Source organism: Schistocerca americana, chromosome 6 (assembly GCF_021461395.2).
Source record: "Schistocerca americana isolate TAMUIC-IGC-003095 chromosome 6, iqSchAmer2.1, whole genome shotgun sequence".
NCBI classification, from domain to species: domain Eukaryota; kingdom Metazoa; phylum Arthropoda; class Insecta; order Orthoptera; family Acrididae; genus Schistocerca; species Schistocerca americana.
In genome coordinates this window covers 300,461,546-300,481,327 of record NC_060124.1, presented here as the reverse complement: position 1 = coordinate 300,481,327, position 19,782 = coordinate 300,461,546, and the positions used below count along the sequence as shown (strand labels likewise).

General features: G+C 42.4%; 1 protein-coding gene across 1 annotated transcript in view; it reads left to right on the top strand.

Moving 5' to 3' along the window:
• Positions 1–19,782, top strand: part of LOC124620107 (kinesin-like protein KIF26A) — a 455,794-nt gene that overhangs the window by 328,253 nt on the left and 107,759 nt on the right. The window contains exon 4 of the mRNA XM_047146776.1: positions 14,053–14,340. Coding sequence (XP_047002732.1) covers positions 14,053–14,340 — 288 coding nt within the window. The remainder of the gene's footprint in view (positions 1–14,052; positions 14,341–19,782) is intronic.

Below are 19,782 nucleotides of genomic sequence, written 5' to 3'. Positions count from 1 at the left end.
TAATTCTCGCTTTTTTCGACGTTTGCTATCTTCGGAATTGTGTGGATGATGTTTTTCCGAAAGTATGATGGTATATCGCCAGCCTCACATGTTCGACATACCAACGTGACTAGTCGTTTTGTTGCCACTTCCCCCAATGATTTTAGAAATTTCAATAAAATGTTATCTGTCCCTTCTGCCTTATTCGGTTTCAGTTCTTCGAAACCTGTTTTAAATTCTGATTCTAATACTGGATCGCTTACCTTTTCCCTAGCTACTTCCGTTTCTTTTTCTGTCACTGCGTCAGACAAGTCTTCCCCCTCGTAGAGGCCTTCAGTGTATTCTTTCCGCCTATCCGCTCTATCCTGTGCATTTAACAGTTGAATTCCAATTGAAATCTAAATGTTACCGCCCTTGCTTTTAATGTCACCTAAGGCTGCTTAGGCTTTTCTATATGCTGAATCCGTCCTTCCGATAATCATTCCTTTTCCAATTTCTTCACATTTTTCATGCAGCCACTTTGCCTTATCTTCCCTGCACTTCCTATTTGTTTCCTTCCTTAGTGTCCTAAGTATTTCTGTACTCCTAAATTTCTCTGAACATTTTCATACAACCGTCTTTCATCGATCAGCTGAAGTATTTCATCTGTTATTAACCGTTTCTTCGCATTGTCTTCCTTGTACCTATGGTTTTCTTTCCAACTTCTGTGATTGCTCTCTTTACAGGTGTCCATTCCTCTTCAGCTGTACTGCCTACTGAACTATTCATTATCGCAGTGTCTATAGCCTCAGAGAACTCAAACCTATCTTTTCATCATATCCCACTTCCTTGGCAAAAAAATGGCTCTGAGCACTATGGGACTTATCTACTGAGGTCATCAGTTCCCTAGAACTTAGAACTACTTAAACCTAACTAACCTAAGGGCATCACAAACATCCATGCCCGAGGCAGGATTCGAACCTGCGACCGTAGCGGTCGCGCGGTTCCAGACTGTGGCGCCTAGAATCGCTCGGCCACTCCGACCGGCCCCACTTCTTTGAACAATGATTCTTCCTAACTATAATCCGTTCATCATCAGAATAAACCTGATGTAAACATTGCACTATGTATTCTTCCGCGTTTGCTGGAACCTCATTGGATTTCCGTTCCACAAGGGACTGCAGCCAAGCTATCTCGAGTACTGTCAAGTACGATAATAAAGGAACATTTTGTGCTGTGCTTTACGCGCACATCGACTTAGCGATAACATGGGACAACAGGTTTACCGGCGCATTTAGCTTGGATAGCACTGGTCGGTCACCTGGTACAGCTAGCCTGCAGTAACGTGGCCAGCTGCAGTTCACACGTATAGAGGAGCAATACACTTCGAATGTCATTTAATTTTTAAGCATAATGAAATAGTACACTGCAAATCTTCCAAATTACGCTCTTCGATGACAAGACGAAAATCGCAACACGTTATCATTTTTAGCGAACGTACTATTGTAATTGAAATCAAGAATGATGAAAATTCCTGACTTAACCTCAGGGTAACTTTTATGGATAAGTTGCGTGTAACGTAAGAGAGTACTGAGGGATTTCACCGTATAGTTAACTATTAAAGCCATTGAAGGTATTACAGTCAGTCGTCTGGTAATCTCTTAGCTCCGCCCTTATCCGAATCCGAGAAATACATTTTAGTACTGGAAGCGTCACTTGCTACGTTGATAACGAGCATATCAACAACAGAAACCATGAAGTCAACCAGGCGTAGCATTTTCTCGTCTTCTTTTATGACGAGCCGTTGTGTATCCCGCCAGCGTTCGGAAGTGACGTGTGAAAAAGCTGCGTGCTTATTACTTCCAGTGCGTCTGTCAGCTCAACAGTCTTGTTACTTCTCGGGACAAATCCCGCAGCTTGGTTGCAGATCAGTTCTGTTGAGTTCATAGTTTAATGGTACAGTAGTAAATCTAAAAATGCAGCATTTGTACACTGTGAAAATCGTTGTTTTTCATGTTTCTACGATAATCTGGTAATCTCTTAGCTCCGTCCTTATCTCTCTGGTATATCTCTGTGGTATAAAACGATGGACATAGTCCAGACAAAAAGAACTTGGTTTTTCATTTTTTCCCTAAAAATTAAATTGTTATTTTTTCTTAATTTTAACGACTTTTATGAATAGTCTTTCATAAAACATCGATAATTAAGAATTTATATTTGAAATGGAAACAAAAATTTCGATTCCAATATGTAATTGGAAACTAGATGATGTGCATTATTCATAAAAAAATGACGACGAGTTTTATAATTACGAGATGCAGTTATTTCAAATTTACCGAGAAAAAAAAAGATATTGGGGAAATTTGATCCAACGCAAGAATAACCGCAATTGGCTCACATTCCATTACGCTACCAACTGCGCTACCCATTCATTGTAGGTGTATCTATTGCATTATACATAACCGCGGGAAACCTTCAAAGCCGATTATCTCCGTAAATTGATGGAAGACATTAAGAACAGCCTATTTCTCGGCACTTTGGAACCATGTTCCACGCGCAAACAGAAAGCACCCTCTGCCATTTTCAAATTGACCATTAACAGCGTGACAATCAGAGCACAATGCTGCAGAGGCTGCGACTGTACACGATTTTTGAAACAAAAACTACGTAATTAAAGCGTAATTAAGTAAAACGTTGATGGCTGTTCATAGATTTTAATATGTTAAAGTTGCATTTAACGTAACTTAGTAATAACATATCTAATACATAAGTAGGACCTACTTCCAAGAGCGTAACAACACCAGTGTACGTGTGCTACGGCTTCTGACCAGTCATTGCGTTTGTGTTTGTTTACATCAGGTTTATTCTTATGGTGAACGGATTATAGTCTCTTAAACTTCAGCCTACTCTTAATCACTACTAAAATGGGATCTTTGTCTGTAACTGCTCCTTACAATCCAATATTTTATTTCGGAATCTCTGCCTGGCCATGAGGTAATCTAAGTGAAATCTTCCCATATCACCCGGCCGTTTCCAAGTATACCACCTCCTCTTCTGATTTTTGAACAGAGTATTTGCTGTTACTAACTGATACTTATTGTATAACTCAATTAGTCGTTCTCCTCTATCGTTTTCACTACCAAGCCCATGTTCTCCCGTAACCCCTTCCTCTACTCCTTTTCGTACAGCTGCATTCTAGTCCCCTTTGACTACAAAATTTTCATTTCCCTTTACGTACTGAATTACCCATTCAGTGTCATATAGTTTCTCTATCTCTTCATATTCACTTTGCGACGTCGGCATGCATACCAAAACTATCGTTGTTGGTGTCGCTGTCGATTCTAATGAGAACACAGCTATCGCTGGATAGCTCACAGTAACTCATTCTCTGGCCTACCTTCGTTTTCATAACTAATCCTACTCCCGTTATATCATTTTTGATATTACTTTATATTCGTATGACTAGAAATCCTTGTTTTACTCCATTTCACTTCATTGCTCCCCGCTATATCTAGATCGAGCCTTAGCATTTCCCTTTCCAGATTTTCTAGCTTCCCTATCACGTACAAACTTCTGAAATTCCACGCCCCGACTCGTATCTTAAGGTGCTTGAATTTTTTATCTGAGCCAGTTGTGTTTTAGCCACCTTCTATGGCTACCATAACAAGAAGTCGTAAACAGCAGCATACTACAGATTCTTGCTAGGGAGGGGGATTGCAATGCATGCTACTTTCGTCCTGTGTGACCAAATACTTTTGAGATTTCACGACAAATGACTCTGAGTTCTCTAACTACAAGTCAGTAGTTATTACGTGTCCCGGCTTCCCTCAAACTGATACTGAATCGATACGTTTGTCTGTTTGGTGGACAGGACCCGAGTTTTGTTTATGAAGATTTCTTTTTTCAAAGATGGCGGTGTACAGCTGGCCTCTCGTGGCTCTCACCGGCTACACAGTGCTCGTAAAAATGAAAGGAAAATTAAAAAAATTATCACATTAACAATTAGATAGAAAGCAAATTTTAATGTCTGTTGTTTAGGCTCTTAGCTTTAATTGCTGCTCCCAAGTGTTTATCCATCAATTATACCTGTGTAGTAGTCTTAACTCCGAATATTTTGTTCCGCTGTGCTTGAAGTGGGCTCTTCAGATGACTCAGTTGCTAAGTCTGATTCGGATGCGGCACTTCAGGCTACTCGATAAACTTTCAGCCGTACCTAAATCAGGAGGCTGTCGAAGTGTCTTCAAAGAGTTGAATTATTGTAATAACTGCGCTCTACTCGTTTCTCCTCTGTTAGCTGCTTGAAGTCGTAACATGAGCAGCGTTGCGCAGGTTAGAGGCGTAGTTTATAAACAGGTTCTTCGCATCTAGTTAAGGCTGCGTGTGCCACGCCTGACAAGTGAAAGTCAGTTCTCGGAACAGAAGTAACACTTGACCTCTGACACAAAGAAAGCAACAAGATACCCATGGGTTCTAGCGATAAAAGTCTGAAGCTGCATATGGCAGTATGATATATAGTCAGCCATCATCAGCCTGTATCTTATAACACCACCTCTCCTTTTTTTTATTCCGGGATTTGCTTAATCATATAGTTTTGTTTTCACGACGAATAAGTACATATTAAATTAGTATCTATTTCGTAGCTATCTGGGGCATCCAAACACATCATCTTCTTTAATACAGAAAACAAACGGGTTTAATGGGCCCCAGATAAAACCAACGTAGTTTATTACGACGACTCCAACAAATGACAGATAACTAGCACCACAAAGATTACACAAAATACAAATATTACATAGTATGCGAATTATTAGTTAATTACTGCAAATCTTCAGGCTACTTATTACTTGAAATTCATATGGAAATCTTTTTGTATTGAACACTGTATACTTTAACGTGGGTACTTCATTATCATCAACTAGGTGAGTACCCAACGTTGCCTGGGTAAGTATTTATTCCAGTTCCATCTCTTCATTCCCTCTCCTTCTATACCTGTCTCCTCTGCTCTCCTCTCCATCTGTTTCTGCTCCCTCCTTCTGGCCACCTCCTCTGCCACCCTCTCTCTCTGTCTGCCTCCTTGCACCCCCTATGCCCATCTCCTTTTCCCCACCCACTTTCTCCATCCCCCCCCCCCACTCTCTGTCCATCTCCTCCTTTCCCCCCCTCTCTCTCTGTCCATATGATGCTCCCCACCCACCACTCCCCCATCGCTCTGTCTCCTTCTATTCCTCTCTGTCCAACTCGACCATCCCAGTCCATCTCTTCTTCTCTTTCACTTTCCATTTCCTCCTCCCTGTTTCTCTGTACATCTCTTCCTGCTCCCCAGTCTAAATGTATCTTCTGCTGCCCCTCTATTTCCTGATCACTTTCATCTCATCCTGCCCCCAGTCTATGTTCAACTTCTTCCCCCGTCTATCAGTCTGTCTCATATCACCTTCCTTCTGCCCATCTCCTCTTCCCCATCTCACAGAACATCTCCTCCTCCTCCTCTGTTCAACTCCTCTTCCCTTTCTTGTTCCATTTCCTCCTCCTCATATCTCTGTCTAATTCCTCCTTCCAGACTCTCTGTCCATCTTCTCCACAATCCTCTCTCAATCCATTTCCTCCCCCCTCTCTTTATGCATCTGGTCCTCTTCTCTTTCCTCTGTCCACTTCCCCTTCTACCTCTCTTTTTCCATCTCTTCCTCCTGATGTTCTCTCTCCACCCCAATACATAGTCTCACTGGCTCTTACCCCTGCAGTATTCCTTCCCAAATAGCAAGTAATATGTGTACCAAGTTTAGTCGAAACGGATTTAGGTGTTTAGAAGAAGCTTTTTACCCACAGTTTTGCCCACATACATTTCACATATATTTAACATACTCCACGTAGGTTTCTACACACATTTCACCTGAATCTCAAGTGAATTTCACCCTGCAGTTTCGTTTTCACGCAGCTCTGTGTTTATGAGATCATACCTACTAAACTGTATGTTTTACAATGATATAATTTTGCTGGGTCATCCAGTGGTATATTTGGATACTGTATGAGAGATGTGTTGCAAATAGAGATAGCAGTAAAGATGTAATAAAGTAAAATGTGATGCATTATGCGTTATTTTTCACGCATCTCAGTGTTTATGACGGCGTGTCTCCTAAGCTATGTGGCGTATAATGATGTAATTGTGCAGGAAAATTCAGTTATATAGGTGAATATTGTCTGCAAAAAGTGCCATGAATGCAGTTAGTAGAAAGAGGTAATACATTAGATCGTCACACCTGATGCAGTGGTTTTACAGCGTGAACATCAAAAGTGTAGTAAACGATAAACTTCTTTCCTTTCATCAGTTTGTGGGGTTGTCAGCGAGGAAAAAGTTCCGTAAAGGTTTGAAATTATGTATAAAGTTCGTTGCAAGTCACCAAATGCTCTCATTCTCAAATACTGGATTAATAAATTTTGTGAAGCCGCATGTAGTAAGCTACATTACTTTTTCACGCCCAACCCGCCTCTCTGATATTTAGATGCTTATTCACAGTGATTCTCTCCAGGCCGTAAGCAATATGGGTACCGAGTTTGATTGAAATCAGTCTAGTGGTTTAGGAGGAGATGTGCAACATACACACACACACACACACACATACATATATAAGTACAAATGCATCCATTTTTATAATATGTATGGCTTATCAACCCACCTCAGTAGCCATGGCCGCTAACGCACACAACTAAGATAATCCTGTTCGGAAGTGGTGGTGCATGAAATCCCCACTGTAAGTACAGGATGCGGCAAATTAAAATGGCCTGGACGAGTGCATACGATTTGACGTGAACGTATGCATATAACCACACCCTGTAACGCACTATTTGAACGCCCACCAAGTGATCCACACCGATCGAGAGTGTAGTGCAGGCTGCGTCAGTGTGAATGGAGTAGTGTAAAGGGGACGATGGTCCTCTCAGAGGAGCAGCGGGTGATCGTTGTGGAAAGCTACGTAACAACAAAATCATGGAAACGCTATGGTCAGTTGTTTTTTGAGAAGTTTAATGGTGTGAAAGTGACAGAAAAGATAGCCATGCAACGCTTGATTCGAAAATGACATCAGACAGGATCTATTTTGAACAAGTGAAAAACATTCCGAAATGTGGCCGCACACCAGAAAATGTGGCTGCAGTACACTTGGAAATGCGTCAGAGTCTTATCAAATCAACCCGATACCTTCCGCAAGAGACCGGCGTATTACGTTGATCATGCGGACGAATACTCCACCTGGACCTCCACATTCATCCCTACCGTGTGTCTGTTTCTCACGCATTAAAATCAGCGGATGCTCCCCAATGCCTCCAGTTTTGTGAGTGGCTGTTCACTGAGGTAACAGTGAGTGGTTTGGTCATGGATACATCTTCATGTCTGACGAAGCCTAGATTCAACTGTGTGACTATGTCAACTAGCAGAATCACAGGTTCTGAGCAGCGGAGAATCCGCATAGCTTCCACGAAACGTCATTGCATGATCAGAAAGTTCGGGTTTGGGTTTGGTGTGCAGTCTCTGCATGCCATCAGACGCTGACATCGGCGAGTTACATTGCCAACATTTTGAAACCATTTGTGGCAGAATTAACGAAGGAGGAAAAGACCTACAGTTACTTCCAACAGGATGGAGCAACTGCCCATACAGCCGGCTGTAACTTGGAGTACATTTACACAATCTTCACGCATGACAGAGTTGTTAGCAGAGGTGAGTCTGGTCACCTGCTCTGTCAGCGTGCGATTACTTTGTATGAGGAGCCCTCGGGTCTAAGGTGTACAGCAACAAATATCAAAGTCTTCAAGAACTGCAGCAGAACATTTCGTACGATACTGCAGTAATTCCAGCAGTCGAGCTTCGATCCGCCTTCAGGAACTTGCTAACCAGAGCCCAAATGTGCCAATAGATGAATGTTAGTCACTTTAAACAACTACTATAGTAAGGTTAGTATTGTATTTCCTTTGCCTAGAACTCTGTTCTCCAGGCCACTTTCATATACACCATCCTGTTTTTGGCCGGCAAGGGGAGAAGAGATGGTGGTATAAAGTTTCTGATCACCAGTCTACGCCATTGTCCAGGATTAAATTGCAAACGTCGTTGCAATGTCTCATGAAGTGAGGGTTGAGACACAATCGAAGGTGATTCGTCCGTCGGACGGAGACGTTAAGCTCGATGGCTTCTTGGTGCTGTTCGAGAGGAGTAGGCCGTGTGCCAGCACCGGTTTCACCCTCGGCTTTTGGTACACAGAGTGGCCGAGACGCATACCGATCTATACCTTAATGCACGGAGTTTACATCACCCTGTTCAGAAGAGAGCCGTTTTGAATACGTTGGTATATAGAGCAAAAGCTGTTTCTGACGAGGAACACTTGAAGACCGAAATTAACCATCTCAGTTATGTGTTCCGAAAGAATGGCTATGGTGCACGCGATATAAAGGCAGCGTTCTCCAAGAACAGGAAACGTGAAAATGCTGCACACTCACAGGATGAAACACCGATTGCGGTTCTTCCTTTTTGTGGCGCTGTATCCAGCAAAATAGGAAGAGTCCAATTTTTCGTCCTCCTAAGAAAATGAAGGAGATGATGCTCCCTGTTAAGGACAGTCTCGGCCTCAGGGTCCTTGGAATTATATAGGTCAGACCATTCGTACCGTTTCCGACCGCTGTGCAGAACACCAACGTCATATTAGTTATAGAGAACAGGAGAAATCGGCAACTGCGGAGCACAGCCTCACGAACAAACATAAAATACTGTTCGATGAAACAAAAATTTTGTCCCGTGCTTCCACACACTGGAATTCTGTTATTAAGATGGCTGTTGAAATAAGAATGAGCGAGAAGAACTTTAACCGTGATAGCGGATACTATGTGAGCGGTTCATGGAAAGGAGCGTTTGATGCAGAGAAGCTGCAGAGACATTCCTTCCAAGGTTTACATTCCAACGGAAGCGGTGGCACCACCAGCGCACACATTGACACCGTCTGCTACAGCAGTACGTAATCGCCCGCCAATCACTAGCCGACCAATCAGAAGCCGTCCACGGGATTTATAAGGTTACCACAGCATCAGTGAAAACAGTCAGCTCCTGACGATGACGATGGAGGCTATCGTCGAAAGTTTGAGATATTATCCCTAACTGACACGGCAAGAAAAACGAGAATGTTTTACATATAAGTGCCGTCGCAAAAGACTTCGTCTCATACCTACAAGTATTAAAAAAGTTTGAAACTCAAGGTTTGAATGAATCTATTCAGTTAATGAATAAAATTATTCTAGTGATCTCCTCGTTGCAGGAGATATTCGCAAAAAAACTTAAAGAAAAGTATGAAAACATTTTAAACAATAACCCAGGCTTTGAACCCTTAAGTCAAAAAAATGGTTCAAATGGCTCTGAGCACTATGGGACTTAACTTCTAAGGTCATAAGTCCCCTAGGACTTAGAACTACTTAAACCTAACTAATCTAAGAACATCACAAACATCCATACCCGACCGTAGCGGTCGCGCGGTTCCAGACTGTAGCGCCTAGAACCGCTCGGCCACCACGGCCGGCGAACCCTTGAGTCAAATTGATGGTTTTATTAATGGGATGGGTGAACTTTTACCGGAAACAGTAAGTGCCAACACAGCACCCAAATTCAAATACTGCCCAGTTGCCTCAGTTGATGTAGAACGATCCTCTTTTGGTTATAAAAATGTTTTGTGTGATCGAAGACACAATCTTACTGTCGAGCATTTGGAACAGTACTTGGTCGTTTATGTTTACAATAGTAGAAAAATATAAAATAAATTGTAAATGTTGCTTTGGTCCAATAGTATTAATTATAAGTTAAAGCTGTTCAAAAAATTCATGATTGTATGTTGTTTTTTTAAATAAAATATTACGGAGTTTTTGAGCGTACCCTCTACGTGCGATGTATCTTTAAGTTGGTCCTGTGCATATCGGTTGTTTCGCTGTGACTCAGAAATAATCCCAGGAAGGCCCTCTGGCTAACCTCTACCAGAAATTATTCAGAAAATATCAGCGTTCTAAAAGTACCGATTTTTTCCGTGACTGGCGCTCTTCCTCATAATTGATACACACGGGTACGATTTTCGGACATAATGCACGCAGTAACTACCATGTTTTTTTATTATTTGATTTTGCATATTTCGACACTTTTCAAGCATGTTTAAGCATTTTTCATGCATATTTTAAGGTTTTTATTATGCATATAATCCCGTCACTAATTATCATAATAAAATAAGAGAAATCAGAGCTCGCATGGAAAGATTCAAGTGTTCGCTTTTTCCGTGCACTGTTCGAGAAGGAAGCGATAGAGAAGTAGCCTGAAGGTGGTTCGTAGAACCCTCTGCCAGGAACGTAGGTGTGAATTGCAGAATGGTCATGTAGATGTAGGTGCAGATGCAAATCATCAGTATCTTTTCTGTCTGTAGAAGTTGTAATGAAGTGCAGCAGTTCGTTGAAAGATCTCTCGTTCATCCTTAAAGAATTCTGATAGTCGTTTGGCTTGTTTGAAACTTATGTTAGTATGACAGTGTATAGAACACATTCTAAGACATTTTTTCGCTCATCGCCGTCCTCTTGCTCCTCTTCCTGCAGCACGCAGCGACTGCAGTCGCAATGCACGCAAGTTCTGCATCACTGACCGCCGACGTGTGCGCTACCAAGGCGAAGTACCAACTGACGCGTCTCGGGGGTAAACACTGCGCAATGATATTACGACGTTCTTGGCCTCGCGCTTCCCGCACAAAATATTGACACATTATTATTGTGTAATAAACACTGAGCGGTTGAGGCCACCTTCCGGGTGGACTGCATCCTAAGGCTTCAATTTTTTCAAAAAGAAATTAATGGCTACTTCACGTACTCGGAGTGTTTACTCTTAGATTCCAAACGATTTTGCTGTATTTTTATTTCAAGTACACCTAAGAAATGTTTTAAATATGGAGTGCGTGAGAGTCTGTGGCGCACTGACGGCTGCCAAAGTGGTCAACATAGCTCCTGTCTTATCAGAGACTTACATCTAACGTATTACTCTGACGACAAGACACAAAATGTAACTGGAAGTTTGCACAGTGTCATTTGGTCCAAGTTGCCTAAAGAAAAAAGAAAAGAACATAAGATAATTTTGGGTCTAGTAGAAGTTCCTTCTCAGGTGAATATGGGATATTTGAAGTCTGAAGAAAGCAGATGTCCTGGAATGCCTGTAGCATCCTCACAGAAGAAGGTTTGCTAATAAAACGAGGGGTCAAGCAGTCCACAAGATAGATGCTGCCCGGAGAAAGAAAAATTCCAGAAAAGTGCTACCATGCCCTTTACAGTACAAGAAAAAGAAGCCGTACAAGTGTAGTACGAAGGTACTGATGTGGTACTGGTGAATTTTAATACTCTTATTTTTGAAAAAAGTTTAGGTTGGTTGGTTGGTTGTTTTTGGGGAAGGAGACCAGACAGCGAGGTCAACGGTCTCATCGGATTAGGGAAGGACGGGGAAGGAAGTCGGCCGTGCCCTTTGAAAGGAACCATCCCGGCATTTGCCTGGAGCGATTTAGGGAAATCACGGAAAACCTAAATCAGGATGGCCGGACGCGGGATTGAACCGTCGTCCTCCCGAATGCGAGTCCAGTGTCTAACCACTGCGCCACCTCGCTCGGTGAAAAAAGTTTAAAATCCAATTTCATGTAGGTTTATTTTTCTAAGATTAATCCCAAATTTTTTATAAATATTAATCAATCTGAATGAAATTTTTGCAGGAAGTAGTCTTGTGGTATTTGCATATATCTATGCGCTAATATTACCAAAAAATGTAGTTTGGCTATTTTATTATCGCATTTATGAACCAATAATTAAAGAAAATTTAAGTCTGAAACTTGAAAGAAGTACTGAATGTAGTAACATTTCTCTTAAAATGAATGAACAGAACTGTTGAACAATATATTCTTGATGTACCTAAATATATACCTAAATATGTGGAAAGTGAAAATTGAGGTCTGAGTACGAAAAGTTTGTTTTCAAAAATACCATTAGAACAATATTAAAAATTCAGAATTCAAAAACCGATGAAATCTGGACTTCAAAGATTGAGTACTCTCCTTAACACAGTCCTTGTTGTGTGCACCCTCCCTGGGTTCTAACCTACGTTGCGCCTGTGTCATAGGCAGCCCGATGCTCTTCTATGTAGGGTGTGTCCCCGTACCTTCTGGAGGACACACCACGGCGTAAGATTCATAAAACCAAAATGACTTTAGGTTACAAGGTTTGGAAAAAGGTATGACAACACTGTTACCAGACTTTATTGAGAGGAGTTCACAATATTTTATGTCTCAATACAATCGCCCCGCATCCCGATTGCCCCCAGCGCGTCCATCTCTATCGATGTCTACCAGGGACCGCCCTATGGCATGGATGATGTGTCTCTTGTGTTGTACCACATGCCAAGAAGAGCTTCCTTCATTTTTGCGAATATTTCGTAACCGCACGGACTGATATCGGGGGAATACGGTGGATGTTCCAGTCTCCCACTCAAACACTACCAGGAGCTCCTTCACGGGGCTCGCCATCGTGCATTGTCATGAAGGTTGGCGGAACGCAAGTAATCGGCGAGCTACATGCAACAGGAAGGCAAGGAGCTCAGTTGTCATATTGTCCGGAGGCGGGAGGGGGAGGGGACGAAGGGGGGAGTCCTGAATGGGACCGATTCTTGAATGACATCCCTGCCATCCTAAAACACTCTCACCCATCTCGCCACCATACGTTATGGTAGTGCTGCATTACCACACGCCTCACGCAGTCCCTGAAAACATTGTTGTGGGCTCCTACCACAAGCCACTTCAATCTTCAACGACGCGTGCTTCCTAAACTAGGGCGTTTTAACTGGTCTCCTGCACTTTCAGACAGTACACACTGCAACTAAGTAAGACACAACCGTTGTCGCTCACTGCACTACTTCAACTGACCTAATGCTGTCAGCTACAGACATCACGCACGTGACTGAATGCACATCATTTTATGGCAGTGTTGCCACTACTTTTTATACAACCCTAGTATTTTGACATATTCTGAGAGACTGAGGTTACAACTTGACAGATTCTACATCTACACCGCAAGCCGCCTGACGGTGTGTGGTGGAGGGTACCTTGAGTACCTCTATCGGTTCTCCTTTCTATTCCAGTCTCGTATTGTTCGTGGAAAGAAAGATTGTCGGTATGCCTCTGTGTGGGCTCTTATCTCTCTAATTTTATCCTCATGCTCTCTTCGCGAGATATACGAAGGAGGGAGCAATATACTGCTTGACTTCTCGGTGAAGGTATGTTCTCGAAACCGAGCTACTGAGCGTCTCTCTCGCAGAGTCTTCCACTGGAGTTTATCTATCATCTCCGTAATGCTTTCGCAATTACTAAATGATCCTGTAACTAAATTCACTGCTCTCCGATCCATCTTCTCTATCTCTTCTATCAACCTTATCTGATACAGATCCCACACCAGTGAGCAGAATTCAAGCAGTGGGCGAACAACCTACTTCCTTTGTTTTCGGACTGCATTTCCTTAGGATTCTTCCAATGAATCTCAGTCTGGCATCTGCTTTACCGACGATTAATTTTATATGGTCATTCCATTTTAAATCACTCCTAATGCCTACGCCCAGATCATTTACGGAATTAAGTGCTTCCAGTTGCTGACCTGCTATACTGTAGCTAAATGATAAAGGATCTTTCATTCTATGTATTCGCAGCACATTACACTTGTCTACATTGAGATTGAGTTGCCATTCCCTGCACCATGCGTCAATTCGTTGCAGATCCTCCTGCATTTCAGTACAATTTTCCATTGTTACAACTTCTCGATATACTACAGCATCATCTGCAAAAAGCCTCACTGAACTTCCGATGTTATCCACAAGGTCATTTATTGTGAATAGCAACGGTCCTACGACACTCTCCTGCGGCACACCTGAAATCACTCTTACTTCAGAAGACTCCTCTCAATTAAGAATGACATGCTGCTTTCTGTAACGCAGCTTTTCGTTTGTCCCACAAAGCTTAACCCCTTTGTGTAGCAGTGTACGTTTAGGGTGCGAACGTGGTTGTGCCGCAGGTGAAGGTGCTGCTGCGGGTGCGAGGCGCGACAGTGGACGCGGCGGAGCCTGGGGGCGGCGTGGGAGGAGGCGGCGAGGCGGCCAGCGGGCAGGAGGGGTCCGCGTCTGCGTCCATCCTGGCGGTGGACCGGCGCAAGAAGCAGGTGGCGCTGCACAACCCGGGCGCGACCGCGCTCGCCGGGGGCGTCACGCCAGGGGGGCAGCAGCCGCCGGACGACCGACGGCCCGGCGTCTCGGCGCCCAAGATGTTCGCCTTCGACGGCATCTACTGCGACGATGACAGCCAGGTGGGTGAACAAGTAGCTCTACGTTACAGAACCAACGAGTCAACAATAGTCCAGATCGCATTTGGGCCGATTACATCCCGAAGAAGGCAGGTGTTGACAGATGTGAAAATTACCGTACTATCAGTTTGATAAGTCACAGCTGCAAAATACTATCGTGAATTCCTTACAGACGAATGGAAAAACTGGTAGAAGCCAACCTTGGGGAAGATCAGTTTGAATTCGGTAGAAATGTTGGAACACGTGAGGCAATACTGACTTGACGACTTATCTTAGAAGAAAGATTAAGGAAAGGCAAACCTACGTTTCTAGCACTTGTAGACTTAGAGAAAGCTTTTGACAATGTTGACTGGAATACTCTCTTTCAAATTCTAAAGCTGGCAGGCGTAAAATACAGGGAGCGAAAGGCTATTTACAATTTGTACAGAAACCAGATGGCAGTTATAAGAGTCGAGGGGCATGAAAGGGAAGCAGTGGTTGGGAAGGGAGTGAGACAGGGTTGTAGCCTCTCCCCGATATTATTCAATATGTATATTCAGCAATCAGTAAAGGAAACAAAAGAAAAATTCATAGTAGGTATTAAAATCCATGGAGAAGAAAAAAAAAACTTTGAGGTTCGCCAATGACATTGTAATTCTGTCAGAGACAGCAAAGGACTTGGAAGAGCAGTTGAACGGAATGGACAGTGTCTTGAAAGGAGGATATAAGATGAACATCAACAAAAGCAAAACGAGGATAATGGAATGTAGTCGAATTAAGTCGCGTGATGCTGAGGGAATTAAATTAGGAAATGAGACACTTAAAGTAGTAAAGGAGTTTTGCTATTTGGCGAGCAAAATAACTGATGATGGTCAAAGTAGAGAGGATATAAAATGTAGAGTGGCAATGGCAAGGAAAGCGTTTCTGAAGAAGAGAAATTTGTTAACATCGAGTATAGATTTAAGTGTCAGGAAGTCGTTTCTGAAAGTATTTGTATGGAGTGTAGCCATGTATGGAAGTGAAACATGGACGATAAATAGTTTGGACAAGAGGAGAATAGAAGCTTTCGAAATGTGGTGCTACAGAAGAATGCTGAAGATTAGATGGGTAGATCACATAACTAATGAGGAGGTATTGAATAGGATTGGGGAGAAGAGAAGTTTGTGGCACAACTTGACAAGAAGAAGGGACCGGTTGGTAGGACATGTTCTGAGGCATCAAGGGATCACAAATTTAGCATTGGAGAGCAGCGTGGAGGGTAAAAATCGTAGAGGGAGACCAAGGGATGAATAGACTAAGCAGATTCAGAAGGATGTAGGTTGCAGTAAGTACTAGCAGATGAAGAAGCTTGCACAGGATAGAGTAGCATGGAGAGCTGCATCAAACCAGTCTCAGGACTGAAGACCACAACAACAACAACAACGCGCCATGACTGCTTTCGGTGACCTATTTGAATATTTTCACACAGTAAGATCACCGGACAAAAAATCAGTCACCCCTACAGAAGTCATTACAAGCATCATTTAATACCGTGTAATTCCGCCACCGGATTTTATAATCGCCTAGATTCGATTAGGAAATGTGTCCACAAAGTTGTGCAGGTACCATATTGCAGTGCCTGTGTTATTCTGAGTACGACGCGAAGTTCCTTTGCACATGCACGCATGTCCAAATAAACAGACACTGCGGCGACTACAACCGTTATGAAATACACTAAATGTATTCGCAATTGCGAATAGGGACAATCATCAGCTGTAGAATGGAATGACAACAGTGACAATCTGTGTGTGTTCCTTTGGAGATGCATGCATGTGTTCAAAGGAACTTTGCATCGTAATCAGATAACACAGGCACTGTAATATCGTATTTATATGCTGATACCGAGCAAATGACTTTCATGACAACGTCTGACCTGTGCAGGAATATACATACTGGATGTACGAGTACAGGTCGTAGACGCGTTGTTGACGGCATTAGGGGAGTTTGGATTGGCAGTGAGTCGTGCGCGGATAGCCAAATGGTAAGGCGACCACTCGCGATATGACGGAAATCCGGGTTCGTGCCCCGGCCCAGCACAGATTTGCCATTCGCGGAGGATTTCATTGCGCAATTGCGCCAAATTACGGGGATGCTAACATCGGCGTTTTACCCGTTGTTCCAAGATGTTCCACAGATTTTCTATGGTATCAGATCAAGTGACTTTATAGGCCAATCGAGATGTAATAGGGTGGGGGAAGTGTACAGAAGATCAGTCACATATTTTTCCAGCCCGATGAACTTTTCCGTTGCCGTCTTTATGTGCCTATATGAGTAATGGCCTCTTGCGTCGTGAATGATTCCAAATCTTCATTGCATGCAGTTTCCGTCGAAAGGTTCTCTCGCTAACAGACTGGGATGGATCTTCATCCACTGCATGCAGCATTTCCTGCCGGGTTTGGAATTATTTTGATTCACAAACCGTGAAACGCGTCTCCTATCCCTTACAGTCAGGATCTTCTTCCTACCACAAATCTGACGTCCGTAAAATATCAAGTACTTGGATAGTGCGATATAGGAAAATGAAAGAAATGAGAAAGAGATCAGTGACCATGGCAAACAGGCAGAAACATTCCTGCGAAGTGTTAGGAGCCTGGTTTAGAAAAAATACGCCCCACAAAAAAGCAAAGAAGTAGTTTATAGAAGTTACTACATCCCAATGCTATGCATTTGAAACACAGATACTGAAGAAAAGAAATGTAAGCAGATTACAGGCTTGTGAAATGAAGGTCCTCAGAAGTACAAACACAAAGGCTAAGATGATAAGGAATGGAAAACAAGCCGATTCCCAAGAACATGAAACAGAGATGCAAAGGAAACAATCAAAGAGGGAGACCAAGAGATAGATGGCTGATAAGTGTGGAGGAGTGTGTTGAAAAAAGAGGTGAGGACTGGACCAGAGTGAACAAAGGAAGATAGTATTTATTCATTTCATGTGTCCAGGACTTAGACACGCAAACTAATTAAAATGCGGCATTACGGATAAAATAATAGTAGAGTAACACAAGATACTGAAAGCAATAATACAGCAAGACACATATGGTTTTCTCTTAGATGGACCACAAGCTCCAGAATACCGCGGTTTTGATGGCCTTATTACTTGATGCATAAAGATCTTCTGTGGTAGGAAAACGTGACTAGATGGCAAGGCTTATCTCCCAAACAGACCCAGCTTGGTACTGCAGACTGTTCAAGATCATGATGGTGAGGAGAAGGAGGATATGTGCAGAGGCACAGAGACAATAATTTTTTCCTCTCTCAAAATGAGAATGGTATATGACAGAAAATTAGTACTATTGTAACAAAGTATCCTCCGCACAGTACAGTAGCTTGCGGAACATACACAGGGTGCTTTACGTAGTGTATTTTTCCTTGCAACTTACAGAACAAGGTCTGAAAAGGAAAATGTTGTTTCTGCAGTGTTATTAATATAGTTTATTTAGTTATTTTCCTGAGACTTATAGCAAGGATCTGTAATTTTTTAAAGAGAACATTACTTCTTCTATCGTGTATGTTATGTGTCTAAGCCAACTGCACACAAAACATTTTACATCGGATTCCTGTGAATTATAGTTGCAGATTTAGAAGTGTTCGAAGTTTTAGGAGTGCACGCAACATGATTTATATAAAGTTGCTGACGTCACGCAGCGGCAGGTTTCCTCGAGATTGTATAATGTGTCCTTACACTGCCCCATACAGGGCCGTCGGAATGCACAAACGAGGTACTGTCAGCCAGGATAACAACGTGGAATAAACACAGAACACACGTACAACGTGTACTACGACATGTTGCTAGCGCTAGGCGAATGCACGATTTACTACGTCCCAGTTAACACCAGTAGTTCTTTTTTTGGGGGAACATGTAACGAATCATGCTTGTGTACCGAACCCACAACCCCAGATGACTCCAAATAGTGCGTCGAGGAAGCTTGTTTCTCCGAGACGTCGGCAACTACTGTATATGGACAATACGTCGCGTCTATCAGTAAGAGTTTGAACGTTTATAGCTCCCTAACTTAAATTCATATAAATCTTGTTGTTGTTGTTGTTGTCTTCAGCCCTGAGACTAGTTTGATGCAGCTCTCCATGCTAATCTATCCTGTGCAAGAGCTCCTTCATCTCCCAGTACCTACTGCAACCTACATCCTTCTGAATCTGCTTAGTGTATTCATCTCTTGGTCTCCCTCTACGATTTTTACCCTCCACGCTGCCCTCCAATGCTAAATTTGTGATCCCTTGATGCCTCAGGACATGTCCTGCAAAGCGATCCCTTCTTCTAGTCCAGTTGTGCCACAAACTCCTCTTCTCCCCAATCCTATTCAATACCTCCTCATTAGTTACGTGATCTACCCACCTAATCTTCAACATTCTTCCGTAGCACCACATTTCGAAAGCTTCTATTCTCTTCTTGTCCAAACTATTTATTGTCCATGTTTCACTTCCATACATGGCTACACTCCATACAAATACTTTCAGAAACGACTTCCTGACACTTAAATCTATACTCGATGTTAACAAATTTCTCTTCTTCAGAAACGCTTTCCTTGCCATTGCCACTCTACATTTTATATCCTCTCTACTTCGACCATCATCAGTTATTTTGCTCCCCAAATAGCAAAACTCCTTTACTACTTTAAGTGTCTCATTTCCTAATCTAATTCCCTCAGCATCACGCGACTTAATTCGACTACATTCCATTATCCTCGTTTTGCTTTTGTTGATGTTCATCTTATATCCTCCTTTCAAGACACTGTCCATTCCGTTCAACTGCTCTTCCAAGTCCTTTGCTGTCTCTGACAGAATTACAATGTCATCGGCGAACCTCAAAGTTTTTATTTCTTCTCCCTGGATTTTAATAGCTACTCCAAACTTTTCTTTTGTTTCCTTTACTGCTTGCTCAATATACAGATTGAATAACATCAGGGAGAGGCTACAACCCTGTCTCACTCCCTTCCCAACCACTGCTTCCCTTTCATGTCCCTCGATTCTTATAACTGCCATCTGGTTTCTTTACAAGTTGTAAATAGCCTTTCGCTGCCTGTATTTTACCCGTGCCACCTTCAGAATTTAAAAGAGAGTATTCCAGTCAACATTGTCAAAAGCTTTCTCTAAGTCTACAAATGCTAGAAACGTAGGTTTGCCTTTCCTTAATCTTTCTTCTAAGATAAGTCGTCAAGTCAGTATTGCCTCACGTGTTCCAACATTTCTACGGAATCCAAACTGATCTTCCCCGAGGTCGGCTTCTACCAGTTTTTCCATTCGTCTGTAAATAATTCGCGTTAGTATTTTGCAGCTGTGACTTATTAAACTGATAGTTCGGTAATTTTCACATCTGTCAACACCTGCTTTCTTTGGGATTGGAATTATTAAATCTTATTTAAAGTAATTTGTACATATTTGACTAAATCAGCTATATAATAGAGAAATAAT